The 17,655-nt window shown below is 39.3% G+C and overlaps 1 protein-coding gene across 2 annotated transcripts; it reads right to left on the bottom strand.

Moving 5' to 3' along the window:
• Positions 1 to 359: 359 nt before the first annotated feature.
• Positions 360 to 16,765, bottom strand: atp1a1a.4 (ATPase Na+/K+ transporting subunit alpha 1a, tandem duplicate 4). 2 transcript variants are annotated; one of them, XR_012402744.1, is made up of 23 exons: positions 16,678 to 16,765; positions 16,414 to 16,527; positions 16,262 to 16,321; positions 12,367 to 12,570; positions 10,036 to 10,149; positions 9,817 to 9,951; positions 7,693 to 7,810; positions 7,353 to 7,621; positions 6,963 to 7,271; positions 6,742 to 6,876; positions 6,468 to 6,660; positions 6,201 to 6,376; positions 5,781 to 5,917; positions 5,562 to 5,712; positions 5,309 to 5,477; positions 5,074 to 5,228; positions 3,317 to 3,440; positions 2,498 to 2,643; positions 1,690 to 2,406; positions 1,174 to 1,275; positions 811 to 999; positions 632 to 723; positions 360 to 484 (listed from the first exon to the last, which is right to left on the bottom strand). XR_012402744.1 is itself a non-coding variant. In NM_131689.1 (22 exon segments), coding segments are annotated over 22 exon segments (3,075 nt in total). In that variant the 5' UTR covers positions 16,690 to 16,745; the 3' UTR covers positions 360 to 455.
• Positions 16,766 to 17,655: the final 890 nt, after the last annotated feature.

The following is a 17,655-nucleotide window of genomic DNA, read 5'->3' as shown; positions in this document are numbered from 1 at the left end:
CAAACTTTCGAACGTCACTCGTAAGTCCTGGCAATTACTCCTCTAAGAAAGCCTTTTTAAAATGTGTCAGATGTCTTTAATCTTGTGAAGTCTGTCCCATTAACTTCTACTGTTCTTAAACTAAACTAATTACAGCCGCCGTATAGATTGGATCTACAGCAGGCATTTTTGCACCTGAAGAATTCATCTTGTAATGAATCACTAAAAGGGATTGTTCTAGCTGAGTAATGTATTTATAAACTAATTTAATCTCAATATTTTATGTAAATCTACAATTTGTGGCTTAATGTAAAACGTCACTTTTCCATTGACGTCTTTTCAAAACCATTAGCTTATTGAGCACACAAAAACAAGCTTAGTCCACTTCAACAGCTTTATTGACTGAAAATGGCCAGATTCAGTATCATTTAAAAATATATTGATATGTGTCTCCTTGAAAATGTTTGCTTCATGTTTTAGTAGTATGTTTCTTGTTCCACCCAACCTGAAACACAAAACACATCACAGATATTAGAGCCAAAAAAACATCCATCCACTGGGCAAGCAGATATGGTGGCTTTAAAATGAAAACAAACACAGTTATCATCATTGTCAGAGTGAGCCGACATCTGTTATTTATATCTGTTATTACCTCCTGGGCTCCGCCTAAGGATATATCTTCTAGCTTCATCATAGACGAAGATGAGAAGTGAATATGGGAAGGCGCAGAACCACCAGCACGGTCTAAAAGATAATAACAGTGTTGCAATATGGCTTTCGAGATCACCTACACAGTTTCTTGAATGCTGAATGCTAGTTAAGTCCACCTACTTGAGCGGATACATCCTCAAAGCTACGTCCATGCCTGGGCAGTAGGACAGAAATGCTGCAAGAGCAGTTTCTTCAAACAGGCCGAAGATGAGGATTTTGTTTCTAAGAAAGAATAATGTTGGACATTAGGATGTGCTCCTTAAAATAATCCTTAAATTATACAGTTTAATTATAGCACTGTGCAAATATCTCAAGCCACCACCAGCTTTGCGGGGCTAAGACTTTTGCCAAATCTATCTATCTATCTATCTATCTATCTATCTATCTATCTATCTATCTATCTATCTATCTATCTATCTATCTATCTATCTATCTATCTATCTATCTATCTATACATCTATCTATCTATCTATCTATCTATACATCTATCTATCTATCTATCTATCTATCTATCTATCTATCTATCTATCTATCTATCTATCTATCTATCTATCTATCTATCTGTCTGTCTGTCTGTCCATCCGTCTGTCCATCCGTCTGTCCTTTTGTTTATGTATCCATCTATCCATCCATCCATCTGCTTGTCAATGTATCCATCTATCCGTCTGTCTATCCGTCTGTCTATCCATCCATCCATCCATCCATCCATCCATCCATCCATCCATCCATCCATCCATCCATCCATCCATCCATCCATCCATCCATCCATCCATCCATCCATCCATCCATTTGTCTATGTATCCATCTATCCATCTAACCGTCTGTCTGTCCATCCATCCATCCATCCATCCATCCATCCATCCATACGTCTGTCCGTCCATCCATCCATCCATCCATCCATCCATCCATCCATCCATCCATCCATCCATCCATCCATCCATCCATCCATCTATCCATCCATCCATCCATCCATCCATCCATCCATCCATCCATCCATACGTCTGTCCGTCCATCCATCCATCCATCCATCCATCCATCCATCCGTCTGTCCATCCATCCATCCATCCATCCATCCATCCATCCATCCGTCTGTCCATCCATCCATCCATCCATCCATCCATCCATCTATATATAAAGCATCTTTCAGCATTTCTAAGAGTTCCTCCTTAGATTTAGCATGTTAAATCTTTCTTTTTCTGTTCAGGTTAATCTCATACTGCATATAATATTTAGGTCTGGACTCTGTGGAGGCCATTTCATCACTGTTTTTCAATTACATGATGGTTTAAAACCTGTCTGTACTTTTCAGCATTCACAATCCCCATCAATTCAGGCAATATTGCCAACAGCTCTGGCAAAAATGCAGATCAAACCAAGACAGAACATCCAGTATTGTTCAGTCATACTTCAGCCATTCTTCCATCTTCCATCTTCACGTCTTAAACAATTACACCCCCCAAAAAACCTGTGTATTTTCTAATTGTATTTTAAAAAAAGAGAATGAGAAATACTATATAAAGTCATCATACCCTCACTAAAACCACAAAAGTAACGGAGGGGCCAAAACTTTTGCACAGTCCTGTACCTCATTCCCTGCTGTACAATGGAATTCCTCCTGGTCTTACAGATGATCAGATCTGCCCACTGCACAATCACAATACTGGCGAAGAAGGCTGTGTGGCATGTGAACTCCACAATCTTTCTGCGCTCGTATGTCTAGGAACATAAACAGACGAGCAATGTTTACATGATTTATGCTTTACATTTTTTACATCAGAGACGATTTTGGTTTATAGAGGCACCTCACCCATTGCTGGCCATAGCTGTCTTCCAGATCATTGACATATTTGTCATCCCAGTTGACTCGGATTCCTACTAAATCGGAGGGGAGGAATCCGTTTTCGGCGAGAATTACAAAGTAGGAAAAGAACCCTGCGACTGCTTGCATCATACCTAAAAATAAGTACGATGACATTAAAATGAAAGCGTCTATCTGTGGGTTTGAGTTTGTAATTAAGTGCTCATTTACACATGTTAGTTTTCTTTATATTTATATGTATTGTTTTAAATTCACACATCAAAATCCAGAGCATTCCAATTTAATTAATGGGATTTTTGAAGAAACACTAGGTGGCGCCGTTCATACAACAAACTCTTAGGCATTTTCATTCATTCATTCATTTTCCTTCAGCTTAATTCCTTTATTTATCAGGGATCGCCACAGCGGAATGAACCACCAACTTATCTAGCATATGTTTTACGCAGCTGATGCCCTTCCAGCTGCAACCCAGTACTAGGAAACATCCATACACGCTCACATTCACACACATACACTACGACTGAATTAGCTCATTCAATTCCCCTATAGAGCATGCGTTTGGATTGTGGGGGAAACCAGAGCACCTGAGCACATTTACCATAAATGTTTCTGGTAAACATTTAGTATTAGCATTTGTTGAGTGTCCCCATACAGTTTGATATATCGATTGGACCCGGAAGTTGCTTCACGTGACGTCACAATTAACAAGCAGACAGAACCGTAGAGTACTACTTTTCAGAACCAGATCAAAGACTGAACACAGAGCAAACCGCTATAAACATCTGTTTAGATTAACCAAGCTCTTACCTATTTGACCATAGGCCATACTGATCAGCCTCTCGTTCACCAGTTTATCTGTTTTAGCATTTCTGGGTTGTCTCTTCATGATGTCACTTTCAGCACTTTCATAGGCCAACGAGATCGCAGGAACCTGAGGAAACATTAAACAATAGTTAACATTTGCAATCCAGCATTGCAGGAGGAATCACAGCAAATTTAAGCAAGCTGCTTCAAAGGAAATTATGTGAACCATTTCTTTAATCTTTTATACCACTCGAGGGAGCCATCAGGAATTCATGTGCATGGATCAAAGATCATCTAGGGAAGATAAAGGGATTGCTTTGGATTTCCTTTTACAAGGTTTTCTTTTAGACATCCAAAGGTTGCCAATATAAGCTCACACTTCCTTGCTGGAATGACATTTAGTGGATATCTATAAAAATAATCATTGCGTACAACACATTAAATGTGCTATGAGCAAATTTTGACAAACAATGTTGGTGTCTGAACTGCAAAAAATGCTTTTCTTACCGAGATTTTTTTTGTCCCCTTTTCTAGTCCAAATATCTGAAAGTTCTTAAATCAAGAAGCGTTTTATGGACAAGCAAAACATATTGTCTTGTTTTAAGAAATAATATGCCAAAATGAAGTGAGTTTTTCCTCAAATCAAACAAAATAATTTGCCAATGGGGTAAGCAAAATGATCTTATCACAAATCGAAAAACAAGATTATTTTGCTTACCCCATTGGCAGATTATTTAGCTTGATTTGAGGAAAAACTCACTTCATTTTGGCATATTATTTCTTAAAACAAGACAATATGTTTTGCTTGTCCAGAAAATGCTTCTTGATTTAAGAATTTGTAGATATTTGGACTAGAAACAAGACAAAAAATCTAAGTGAGAAAATAATTTTTTGCAGTAAAAGCATCAAAATAAACAAATCCATAACCCAACAAGATATTCTTGATATCTCCTCTATCATGACTAGACAAATTATGTCATTACTGCCAATTTGGCAGCTAATGTGTTTTGATTATTGGACTGACACTGTTGGCAAAATTGCTTAGTGCACCTTTAAAGATGATGGAAGACAACCTGGTGAAAAGTTTATGTTCAAAAATGTTACCCAAACACTTGACCACTTCAGATTTGCTGGTGTAACCCCGCCAGTCCTACACCGCCCAATCCGCTCCGAGCTTATATCAAACCGGCGATCTTCCGCATGGGAGTCGGGTGCTCTACCAAGGAGGCTAAAGGCCATGGCCTCTAGCGTATGTCACTAGAGCACCTTTAGAGGTCAGAGGAGTGAGGTTTACCTGCACAGCACTTGCTAGCTGGCCTCCGTTACACTCACCCCCCTAAACCTCACTCCCATCCGGGTCACGGCACCAATGTATTCCCGCCGGTCCTACGCCACCCAACCCGCTCTGAGCTGGTTTCGAACCGGCAACCTTCCGCATGGAAGTCGGTTGCTCTAACAAGGAGGCTAAAGACCATGGCCTCTAGCGTCTGTCGCTAGAGCACCTTTAGAGGTCAGCGGTGTGAGGTGTACCTGCAAAGCACTTACTAGCTGGCCTCCGTTACACTGGCACAGCTTCAGGCAGGACTCAAACCAACGTTTCAGGCATTAGAGGTAAGCATATTAACAAGGACACTAAACATTGTAGCTTCAAGTGCCAGTTTTTGGAGTGCCCAGGTATAGGTGGCTAAGTCTTAGGTAATGTGGTTGAATCACAAAGAAACTATGCAACTAGCAGAGAAATAATGTGTCGTTTCCCATACCATGTCAGTGCCGAGGTCAATGCAGAGAATGGTGACGGTGCCCAGAGGTAGAGGAATATTAGCAATGATGAACAGAAGGAAAGGTGAGATCTCAGGGATGTTACTTGTCAGGGTGTAGGCAATGGACTTCTTCAAGTTATCAAAGATCAGACGTCCTATAGTTAAAGACACATTTGAGGAATAAGTAACCTTCAAAGTAACATTTAAATTTTTTTTTTAATTTAGGTCGTCGTACCTTCTTCTACTCCAGTGACAATTGAGGCAAAGTTGTCGTCCAGAAGGATCATGTCAGCAGCCTGCTTGGATACGTCAGATCCAGCAATACCCATAGCCACACCAATGTCAGCCTTCTTCAGAGCTGGAGAATCATTGACTCCATCACCGGTTACGGCTACAATGGCACCCTGAAAGAGTAAACAAAATAATAATTACGTTGAGTTCATGCAGCATAAATACTCTCAGCAGGAATTGAATATATCTGATGGTACCTGTCGCTGACATCCTTCCACAATGATCAGCTTTTGTTGTGGAGAAGTTCTGGCGAACACAATTTCTGTATGGTGTTTCAGGATATCATCTAGCTCTTCTTCACTCATACTTTTCAGTTCTCCTCCATGGACCACACATGCCTTCGCATCTCTAAAGGCACACTATGTATTAGCAAACATTTAGATTCAAACTTCTCCATAAGTTTTGCTTTAACATACCTTGGATTAACCTCTCCAACCGGGATGTTCAAACGAGCGGCAATGTCTTCAACAGTCTCATTGCCTTCTGAGATGATGCCGACACCTTTTGCAATAGCTTTAGCTGTAATTGGATGGTCACCAGTAACCATGATCACCTGTAAATAAGATTCAGAGTTATTATTTGATTAACTGAAAGAAATTCAACCAGTATGAACCACAGTGAATATGCTGCAACTAAGGTGCGACATATTCAATCAGCGGATCTTGAATCAAGAACTACTTGAATCTTGATTCAAGATCCTTTACAATAGTCTTGGCTGTAAATCGATGGTCACAAGTAACCTGTGATAGAAGACATAGATGCTTGATCATCTAATTAATTTAATACAGGAATAAAATAATCAAGGCATCAGTCTTGAATCAAGGTGAAAAAAACACCTTGATTCCAGCACTCCTGCACTTGCCCACAGCATCTGGTACAGCGGCACGAGGAGGATCAATCATGGACATGAGGCCAACAAAGCACAGGTTCTCAGTGGGGAAGTTCACTTCTTCAGTATCAAATGCAAAACCCTCAGGAAACTGATCATCAGGAAGGCAGAAGTGGCAGAAACCTGTGAGAAATAACACATTTACTTGTGTGAAAAGTCTCAGTTATTAATACACAGAAAACTTCCAATGATAAACCTCATTTGGGGAATTTACCCAGGACTCTTTCTCCAAGACCTCCAAGTTCAACATAAGCATTCTGAAAAGCATCTTTCATTTCTTCATCTAAGGGCTGCTGTTTTCCCTGAATTAAAATGGTGGAGCATCGATCCAAGATCCTCTCAGGTGCTCCCTTCATCACAAGCAAGTGTTTTGGCTCTGAGGAATTGGGATTCTTGTGGATTGAAAGCTAGAGCAAGGCAGAATCAGCACTGTTAGCAAGGCTAGTCAAATCAGCAAATAGAAAACCAACACAACATATACACAATACCTGATACTTGTTGGTGGAGTTGAAAGGGATTTCTGCAATCTTTGTGTACTTCTCTCTCATTTCATTGACTGAACCGCAGCACAGCTCAATACACTTCAGGAGGGCAGACTCGGAGGCATCACCAGCTGTGTCTCTCTGCAATGCATTGATTCTGTCTTTTATAAAGAGCATCTTGATGGACATTTGTTTACTACAACACCTTTAAACATAAATCAACCCACCTTGAGGATAGGCACATTGCGCTGATCAGCTAGGAAGACGGCACGATTGCAAAGGCCAGCAACACGTGCAAGTGCAGACCACGTAGGAGAGCTCCTGTCAAAGGTGGTTCCACTCTGGTTCTCAGTGGTGTCTGCTTCATGAATCTGGCTGTCGAACCACATATGAGCGACGGTCATCCGGTTCTGGGTCAAAGTTCCAGTCTTGTCAGAGCAAATGGTAGAGGTTGATCCAAGAGTCTCCACAGCTTCAAGATTCTTCACCAGGCAGTTCTTCTTTGCCATTCGTTTGGCAGTGAGAGTCAGACACACCTACATAAAGTTCCATGTTAGGTATTTATTTTAGCTCAAATATCCAAATATCCAACAAGTGTGGTTTGTACTCTCACTTACAGTTACAGTAGCAAGGAGACCTTCAGGTACATTGGCGACAATAATTCCAATCAGGAAGATGACGGCTTCCAACCACCCATATCCAAGAATCAGGGAAAGAATAAAGAAGGACACGCCCAAGAAGACAGCCACTCCAGTGATGATGTGGATGAAGTGCTCAATCTCTTTAGCAATTGGTGTCTGTCCACCTTCTAGGCTGGAGGCAAGAGTGGCGATGCGACCCATGACAGTGCGGTCACCAGTGTTGATGACAATTCCTCTGGCAGTACCTATTGAATATTTTAACTTTGTAATTAAGTCATTAATTCTGTTAATTATCACATGTGAACTGTCTTTGCACCTTCAACACAGTTGGTAGAGAAGAACGCAATGTTCCTGGTCTCCAGTGGGTTATCATTGGAGAAGTCAGGAGTACGAGTCTGGGGTTCAGATTCTCCAGTGAGGGAAGAGTTGTCCACCTGAAATGTAAGGAAGATTACCTTGAATAGTCATGTTGGTACAGGTTTGTTTATGTTTCTGGTTTGGTGTTTAACTCAGTGGTGTTTAGTTCTGCTTTGGAGGGAGTCCAGAGCAGTCCAGAGAGTCCAGAGGGAGCATAATTTTACTTAAACCCCACTTACACACCCAAATAAGCTAATGAATGACAATAATGTTTGTGGTGTCAGTATCAGTAGCATTGTGGTTAGTTTGCCAACAAATGACGCTACCCAGCAGGCACACAACTTCTTAAGACGTTAATAATACATTAGATTCAGGTCATGACGTCTGGTGACCAAATTTTAATGTCTAGCCAGCGTCTAAGGATGTTATTTTGATGTCCAATGAACATCAAATGAAACTGATATTTGGTTGATTTTAGGTTGTGTTGGAAAGTGACCAAAATCTAACGTCAAACCAACGTCTTCAACCAACATCATATTGAAGTCAAATACCGACATTTATTCATCAGGTTTGACAACCAAAATCCAACGTCTGACAGACATCTAAGTGGTAACTTGTAGTTTCTGCCAACCCTGTAACTTGTAGTTTCTGCCAACCTGACTCTACATCATAACTTTTCAATCCAGATGGATGGGGAAACCATTACTGCATCCAAAATGGTAAAAAGCCTTAAAAAAAGTAACGATTAATGACCAACTAAACTTCTCTGAGCACATCTCTAGAACTGCTCAATCGTGCAGATTCGCACTCTATAACATCAGAAAGGTCCGACCCTTCCTATCTGAACATGCAGCTCAACTGTGTTCAAGTTCTTGTTCTCTCCAGACTGGATTATTGCAACTCTCTACTAGCCGGGCTTCCAGCTAACTCTATCAAACCTCTTCAGCTGCTCCAGAACGCAGCAGCACGAGTGGTCTTTAATGAACCTATAAGAGCACATGTCACTCCGCTGCTCATCCGTTTGCACTGGCTGCCAGTTGCTGCTCGCATCAAATATAAAGCTCTGATGTTTGCTTACAAAGCGACTTCTGGCTTTGCTCCTTCTTATCTGCTCTCACTTCTGCAGATGTATGTGCCCTCCAGAAACTTGCGTTCTGTGAATGAACGTCGCCTCGTGGTTCCATCCCAAAGAGGGAAGAAATCACTTTCCCGAACGCTCACGCTCAATCTGCCCAGTTGGTGGAATGAACTCCCTAACTGCATCAGAACGGCAGAGTCACTCGCTGTCTACAAGAAACGGCTAAAAACTCAACTATTCAGTCTCCACTTTCCTTACTAATATGCAATTGCCTCTCTGGATATACCACTAACTGTACTCAAAAAATAAATAAATAAATAAATAAATAAATAAATAAATAAATAAAATTACAAATACTAACCTTCTTAGACTTTACAGACCTGAACTTGCCTATAGCACTTATTCATTGTTGCTCTTATAGTTGTGTAAATTGCTTCCTTGTCCTCATTTGTAAGTCGCTTTGGATAAAAGCGTCTGCTAAATGACTAAATGTAAATGTAAATGGTGACGTCCACACAACCTCAAGCTCTAACATCATTAGACGTTGATATTTGGTTGATTTTATGTTGGACGTTGGATATTGATGTCGGCCTGACGCTGAGTTCTGAAGTCAACCCAATTTTCATTTCCAAACAAAAGGCAACATCCCCTGTACCTGCTGGGGTACAACATCAATCTGACGTCATGTTGATGTCTTGGCCTGCTGGGTTTGGTGTTTGTGGACACCAAAATTAGAATCTCATCTTGAGGTCTTTTGCCTGTCCTGTCTCCCTCTCTTTGCTCCCCATACTTTCCTGTCTATACTCTACTATCCTGTTGAATTAAAGGTATAAGTCCCCCTCCCTCAAAAACATAAATAAATAAAAGTATATATCTTATCAAGATCAGTGGTGGTTCAAGGGAGTGTTCGGAAGGCGTGTAGATAGATATATATTAATCTAATATATGCAATCTAGTAATGCATAAATGTTCTGTCTGGCCCTGCTAATGAGCTTTAGTTCTTACCTTGCATCCATGTGCAGAGATGATGCGAAGGTCAGCTGGGATTCGGTCTCCACCTTTGACCTCCACAAGGTCACCAGCGACCACCTCCTCAGCATTGATGCTCTTTTTCTCTCCATCACGCACAACCAGGGCTTGCTACAAAACCAGGATATTTGAGAATGTCTTATTTTTGTGTGGGAGCTGCAGAGCTGATCTGTTAATAGTTTTGTATGTTAGTACCTGAGGAACAAGGTTCTTAAACGATTCCATGATCTTTGAGCTTTTGGCTTCTTGGTAGTATGAAAAGCATCCAGTGATTATGACAACACCAGCCAGCACAATCCCCAGGTAAAGCTGGAAAAGACACACAAGTTTACAGTTTGGCTTTTAGGAATTACATTTTTGTTGCATTAATAATTGTACATTTATGTCATGTCTGAAACAATTCATATTAAATAAAATAACAATTATTATGTTTTTATATAATACATCCCACATGACAAACATACTATAATACTTTATAGTGAATAATGTAGTGTTTTGACCCATACTATAGACCTTTTTCATGGCTGCTGCATGGAGGGCGACATAGCGACCAGCGTCTTCCGGTAGAATGCTAAAAACTTCCGTTCACAGCGTGTACAACTGGTAATTTGCGCTCCGAAAATGGGTTTCAATAACGTTTTTAATGTATAACAGAGTGTTTTTGTGACACACAACTTAGAAACATGTCTGCTAAAGCCGTTATAATCTGTCACATGTGGTTCAAGCACGTCAGAAATACGAGAAAAACGTTCTCCTAGTTCACGTGTCTGCCGTCAGAAATACAGTGTGCATTCCCGGCCTGTCAGCTGTTAGCTCAGCGGCTTTTTAACACACACACACACACACACACACACACACACACACACACACACACACACACACACACACACACACACACACACACACACACACACAGAGAGAGAGAGAGAGAGAGGGAGAGAGAGAGAGAGAGAGAGAGAGAGAGAGAGAGAGAGAGAGAGCAAACAAACCAGGGTACTGGCATGAAACTTAACAGGTATGAAAGTCGTGCAATTTACAAAAATTACCAATAAAAGTCTGTTATTGATCCTCTGCTGCTGATTTGCTGTTCATTCTAATCGCGAGCCGTTTGTGTTTTATTTTGTGTGTTGTTTTCACCACGGTTTGTGTTTTTCTGTCATTTTGAAATGACACTAGCCTGTATTTTCACTTTGTCACAGTTATTAAATCAGTGTGTCAGTGGCACAGTACAGGCTACGTGTGTGTGTCAAACATTTTGGTGAACTACATTAGTTTGGGCTGGTTATATATTTGAAATAAAGAGAAAATGTTGACTTTAGCGATGACGAGGCTTCATTTAAACTGCAGAAGATGCCGTCTGACAGCGAGGGGAAAACGCCTCACAGCAGCTGTTTTCCATCCTATTAGATCACATTTCTTTAAATGATCAGTCCAGGAGAGGCTGCTGATGGACAACAGTATTAGTTCATAGAGGATAAAAGCAGGTAAAATAGACTAAAACTATCGTTTCAAAGCTGTCCAAATGTGACTGTTTACACGCATCAGCTGCCGACCGGAAGTTCTTCGCATTCTCCTTGCGCATACACGCAAAGCATAATGGGTAATTTTGCGTTCCAAGAAAAAGGTCTATAGAAAAGTGTAATATATATTGTATAGATTCTAGTATATACAACTGTTAATAAAAGCTACTGTATTAACTATATGAAGTTCAACAAACTAATTTTTAGAGGAGCATGTAATATGATTGACCTTGGCTGGTGTCTTATCTGCATTCATAAGTAAACCAATTAAATTTTTCCAAACTCACTATAACTAGCCCGTCTCGCCTTACACCCTTATCTTCATTTTTTGAAGAATCCCGCATCCACCCAATCCTCCTGTTTCCTCCTCCTGATCTTTGACCCCCTTACATGCTCATCGACCAGGCGGGAGCCCTGGGCTCAAGTAACTTCGAGCTCAGGGTTCTCTCCCAGGACAGCATGCCAAATCTGCTATTATTATCAAGCAAAATCTAAGTGTGACCTCTTGAAAGTGAAATGAAAAACTGTAATAAATACTGTAGTATACTTTATTTTTTACTGCAGTAAACGGTGATGCATTGTAGTAGTAGTGTGTACTGTGGTGTTTTGTAGTTATACCCTATCCCTGTAGAAAGCTAGAGTATTGGATAATTGGTTTGTGTTGCTATAGTTGTTGTGTTACCATACAAACTAAAGATAATTACAACTAAATAATTAAAGTACTTCACTATATGTTGAAAAAAAACTATAGTGTTTAGTATAAACTACTAAATTATACATAAACTATATAAATAGTTTTACATATATATTCGAAGCACAAATTATTAGCTCTTAATTTTAACAAACCCGTACTGTATTTTCTTGTAATTCATCCAAAGTAGGTACAACGGCATCTTGTGCCGCCTATAGCGACATTAATTCACCTGATCTCGTCATTATGCAAGTACGAACATCCCAGAAAGACTTCAATGCAGTATAAGACAAGGCTGTTTCTGCTCCAACTTACATTGTCATTCGTGGGATCGTCTTCAGAGGCCGCCTGGATGCCGTAGGCAAGAAAACAAAGGATGGCACCAATCCACAGGAGAGTAGAGAATCCTCCAAAGAGCTGCTTGCAGAACTTGACCCATTCTGGAGTGGTTGGTGGAGGAGTCAACGCATTGGGTCCATCACGAGCCAAGACCTCCCTTGCACGAGAGGAAGACAAGCCCTGGGAACAAAAGTAGATAAAAATCAAGTTTAAATATACTGTCAAAGTCAGAATTATTAGCCCTCCTGACTTATTAGCCCCACTTTATGTTTCCCTTTAATTTTTCAACATAATTCTAAACATAATAGTTCTATTAACTCATTTCTAATAATTGATTTCTTTTATCTTTGCCATGATGACACATAATATTTGACTAGATATTCTTCAAGACACTATTATTCAGCTTAAAATGACATTTAAAGGCTTAACTAGGTTAATTTGGTTAAAGTTAGGGTAACTAGGCAAGTCAGTATATACAATAAAATACAATATTTATTAATGAAGCACATTTAAAAACAACCAAAGTTGACCAAAGTGCTGTACATAGAAGTACTAAAGACAGAGAAGAAAGCAGAATATAAAGTAACATTTAACAAATAGAAGCAATAAACAGTGATCAACGAGTATTAAATGTGAGAGAAAATAGATAAGTCTTTTAAGGGTCATGACACCCCCCATTTTCGGTTCAGGTCTACCTCAGAATTTTTTTAATTCAATTCAATTCAGCTTTATTTTTAAAGCGCTTTTACAATGTAGATTGTGTCAAAGCAGCTTCACATGAATGGTCATAGTAACTGGATTAATTCAAAAGATGCATGATAATGGGCGTGGAGCTCCACGAGCAAAGGGCAGGAATGGGCGTGGCCAGAAGGAGGGGAGCAAACAACTGTTGTCAGTCGGCTCACAAAATGAGACAAACCGTGAGGAGATGCATCAGTTTATAGTTTACAAAGTTAAAATGCAAAGAAATAAACAGTGGTTTAATGCCCTGCTACATTTGTTCTTCGTAATTTCATACACACAACCACAATTATATCATTATAAAGATAATCCTGTTCATATAAACACTATAAATGAGGACTTCTCCCTCAATCTCCTGAATGCAGACTCAGTGCTGCAGGTATCTCCCTGTCTATTTTAACCATTAGCCCTGTCGGTCATCTGGAGGATTTAGGCGAACACAGCAGCACGGCGATGTGTCTAAAAGTGAACGAACTCCTGATAAACGACAACGTTCACCATTCTCCAATTCTCGTGCTGCTCTCCTGACAAAAACGCTTGCTGCACACAAACAGCTTTGCTGTATCGGCCCTAACAGCATCGCGGGGGAAAACATGCAACAAACCCCGCGAATCATGGAAAGAAACACATACAACCCTTCATAAACAGCTAAATAGTGTGTGCCGTGGGTCTGTCTCACAGCTTGGCACTGGCAGGTCTACCTCGCCTTCGGAAAGCACGTGCAGTCATGAATAATTAAGAAGCCGGCTCTTGTCATAGGATAATGAGAAACCGACGCCTCATCTTTGCACTTGCAGTTTTGCGATGTGTCGCTGATTTTGATCCGCCCCAAAAATAATTTTAAACCCGGAAGCTGAAATTAGCTGACAAAAGCTCAACATTATCCAGTTTACCCCCAATCAAAGCTGACATGTGCTAACATTGTCCTAACTGATGCTCAACACACACAAATCTGTTAAGATCTCAAAACAAGTACTGGAGGGTTTCGTGAACCTTTAAAACATACTTAAACACAGTAATCGAGCGGGAAAGTCTAATGCAAATGGATGAAGTATTCCAGAGTTTAGGATTAGCAACTGCAAATCCTCGATCACCTCATTTTCTAAGGATTGGTTTATCAGGGAAAGATTTTAATATTCATTTTGTATTAAACAATGTGAAGTTTCATAAACTAATTTCGAGAGGAGCACGTGATATGATTGTGCACTCATCTGCAATCAGTAATCATCCAATCAGAAAGATCCTAGCTTAATAAATGGATGATTTTCTCCTTATTGCTCTATCTTTGTTTTGGAAGAATCCCCCCTTCCACCCCATCTCCTCCTTTTTTCTCCCCTTCTAAAGGGGGAGCGATCGAGACCTACCTGATCTCGGTTCTCATGATATGCTTCTAGACCGGGCGGGAGCCCTGGGCTCAAATATCTCAGAGCTCAGGGTTCTCTCCCGGGACAGCATGCCAAACCTGCTATAAGTGCCAAGCATATCTAAGTGGGAACTCTTGAAATTCTAATTTTGGGGAAATTTTATATGCATAATGCATTAAAACAAAACCACTATTTTTAGTTCCCCAAAATGAATTTTGGCTATACTGTAAATCTTTAAAGTTGATACAATCAAAAAGTTGAAGAAGACGGTTTAGTTTATTGAATAAAATTTAATTAATAGAAAACCCGGTGTAACTGCTTTTTATTTATTTATTTATTTGTTCTTTGTTGTGTTTGTGTGTCTATTCTATGGTTTAAGTCAGGGGTCACCAATCCTGGTCCTGGAGGGCCGGTGTCTCTGCAGGGTTTAGCTCCATCTTGCCTCAGCACACCTGCCTGGATGTTTCAAGTATACCTAGTAAGACCTTGATTAGCTTGTTCAGGTGTGTTTGATTAGGGTTGGAGCTAAAATCTGCAGGACACCGGACCTCCAGGAACAAGTTTGGTGACCCCTGCTTTAAGTGTATCTTTTTTTTACAGATTTTATTATTTGTGCTCTGTTCTATAAATGTTGAAAATTGTTGTTATTTGAATTTTGCCTTATTGTAATTGTGTTTTAATGCAATAAAACAAAATATTATTATTATATATATTTTTTAAGGTGTATTCTGGGCACGATGAGCAAATTGAGATCATAAGATCTCAATGATTGAGAAGGTGTTTACGAGCAGAGCAAGTCTGTAAGGTACTGAGGAGCAAGATTATTGACAGCTTTGTAAACAGATAATAAAATTTGAAAATCAATTCTGTATTTAACTGGAGTTACCGACACCAAGAGAGTAGTCTAGCAGCCACATTTTGTACCAGCTGCAGATGAGATGGTATAACAGTGATTTGTTCTGCAGACAATCCAAAACTAATATAGCTTAAGGCAGCTAATAATATTGACCTTAAAATGGCTTTAAAATAATGTACAACTGCTTTTATTCTAGCCAAAATAAAACTAATACGACTTTCTTCAGAAGAAAATATATTATAGGAAATACTGTGAACAATTCTTTGCTCTGTTAAACATCATTTAGGAAATATTTGAAATAATTCTAGCAATAATTAGCTGATGACTTCAGCTGATTACTCAATTTCTAAATACGATTATGAGACTGTATGGAGATTGTTGTGAGATACCTGAAAAGCCAAGGAAAACTCAAAAGCATGGATGTCAATGGCGAAAGTCACATACAAAAAGTTAATTAGATGATAAAAAGGGGCCTTGCTGTCCTTGAGATGCATACTGAAGGTCACAGTACGGCTGAGGGTTTGGTTTGGACCAGGTAGGTGGAGCTGTGCTTCACAGTAATTCACCCTAAATATTATGCGCTTAGGGTTCAGACTTGAAACTTGCATTCAAAGGCTTAAGGTAATTTTATTTAATAGTTTCTATATGACAGCCTATAATCTTCTGTTTCCAATACATGAGGATCTGCTGTTTTGCCTTAAACAACTCTTAACCAAATCTGCTGTTATTTGACTGGAACGATATATTGAGGTTATTATTACTACACTCAGTGATTATGAATCACGGTACCAGCTGTTTTTATTCTTCTACTTTTTAAAATTTAATAATATTATAATTATTTAAGACATTTAAACACGCATTTAAATCATTTTAGACACATAATGATCCCCAGAATTGATATTAAACTCACCCTGGTCAGGTCAGTCCCGTATTTGCGGTGAAGCTCGTCTAGCGTCAACTTGTGGTCATCCTGCATAAAGAAAAACACCATTGAATCTTACTACATAGCCAACACTGTTGATTTAAATAATGGAAATTATGTTAAATGCATTGATTTCGCACCAGATCCACTTCTTTCTTAAGCTCATCCATGTCCTTTTGCTTCTTTTTCCCTTTTTTTGGCGCTTTGGCTTCATCTTCTGAAGTTGCCGCCAGTTTGTACTTATCATTTCCAGTCTATATGTGTAAAACAATATTTAAGATAAGCATATAAGCATTACCTGACTTCAACAAAGCAGAGTGAGAGATCAGATAAACAGAAGGGAAACAACGGGAAGTCAAAATATACAAAGCAGCATCATAAAAATGCCGCCACGGTCCACTCACTCCAAGCCCCATTTTCCTGGATTATTCCAACTCAGACTTTCAGATGTCGTAGTCCGCTTGAGAGCCCTTCCGGAGACAAAAAGCTCCTGTGTGTTCAAGCCAGATTCACTAAATTTATACCCTGCCAACTCACCTGTTTCAGGGAGGAGTTTGTACAGGGATCAGGGAGGAGTTTGGCTGCTGTTATGGAGCCTTTAACATTTATTCAACCTTCATCTGCACAGGTAGGTCAAGTCATTGACAGCTAGATGATAAGCTTAATGGTTTTACTGTAGTGATTTACAGTACATGCCATGGTGTTTTTGAATGATACTGTATATATTATAGTATCTACAGCATACTCTTACAGTTTGGTATATTATCATTGGTTAATAATTATACACTGCAAAAATGCTTTTCTTGCTTAGATTTTTTGTCTTGTTTCCAGTCCAAATATCTACAAATTCTTATATCAAGAAACATTTTCTAGGCAAGCAAAATAAATTGTCTTTGTTTTCAGAAATATCCCAATATTAAGGGAGTTTTTCTTGAAACATGCTAAATAATCTGCCAATGGGGTAAGCAAAATAATCTTGTTTTTCCTTTTGACATAAGATTATTTTGCTTACCCCTTTGGCAGATTATTTAGCTTGTTTTAAGGGAAAACTCACTTCATTTTGGCATATTTATATCTTAAAACAAGACATTACGTTTTGCCTGTTCAAATATTCAAAAATATTCTTGATTTAAGAGTTTTTAGATATTTGGACTAGAAACAAGACAAAAAATCTAAGTAAGAAAAGGATTTTTGCAGTGTATTACAGATTTTTTGTTTGCTTTGATGCAGCCGTCCACTGAAATTCAACATTTTCAAGACAGTGAACACACAGGCCTAAACAGCAGCACTCATGGTCAAAATGAAACATTATGCTTGCACAATGCACATACCGTGTCAAAACATTTAAAATATGCAACAAAAGCTAGTTTTACCTTCAAACA

This window comes from Danio rerio, chromosome 1, assembly GCF_049306965.1.
Source record: "Danio rerio strain Tuebingen ecotype United States chromosome 1, GRCz12tu, whole genome shotgun sequence".
NCBI lineage: Eukaryota > Metazoa > Chordata > Actinopteri > Cypriniformes > Danionidae > Danio > Danio rerio.
The sequence above is the reverse complement of the archived record's forward strand: the minus strand, read 5'-3'. Positions and strand labels throughout refer to the sequence as shown.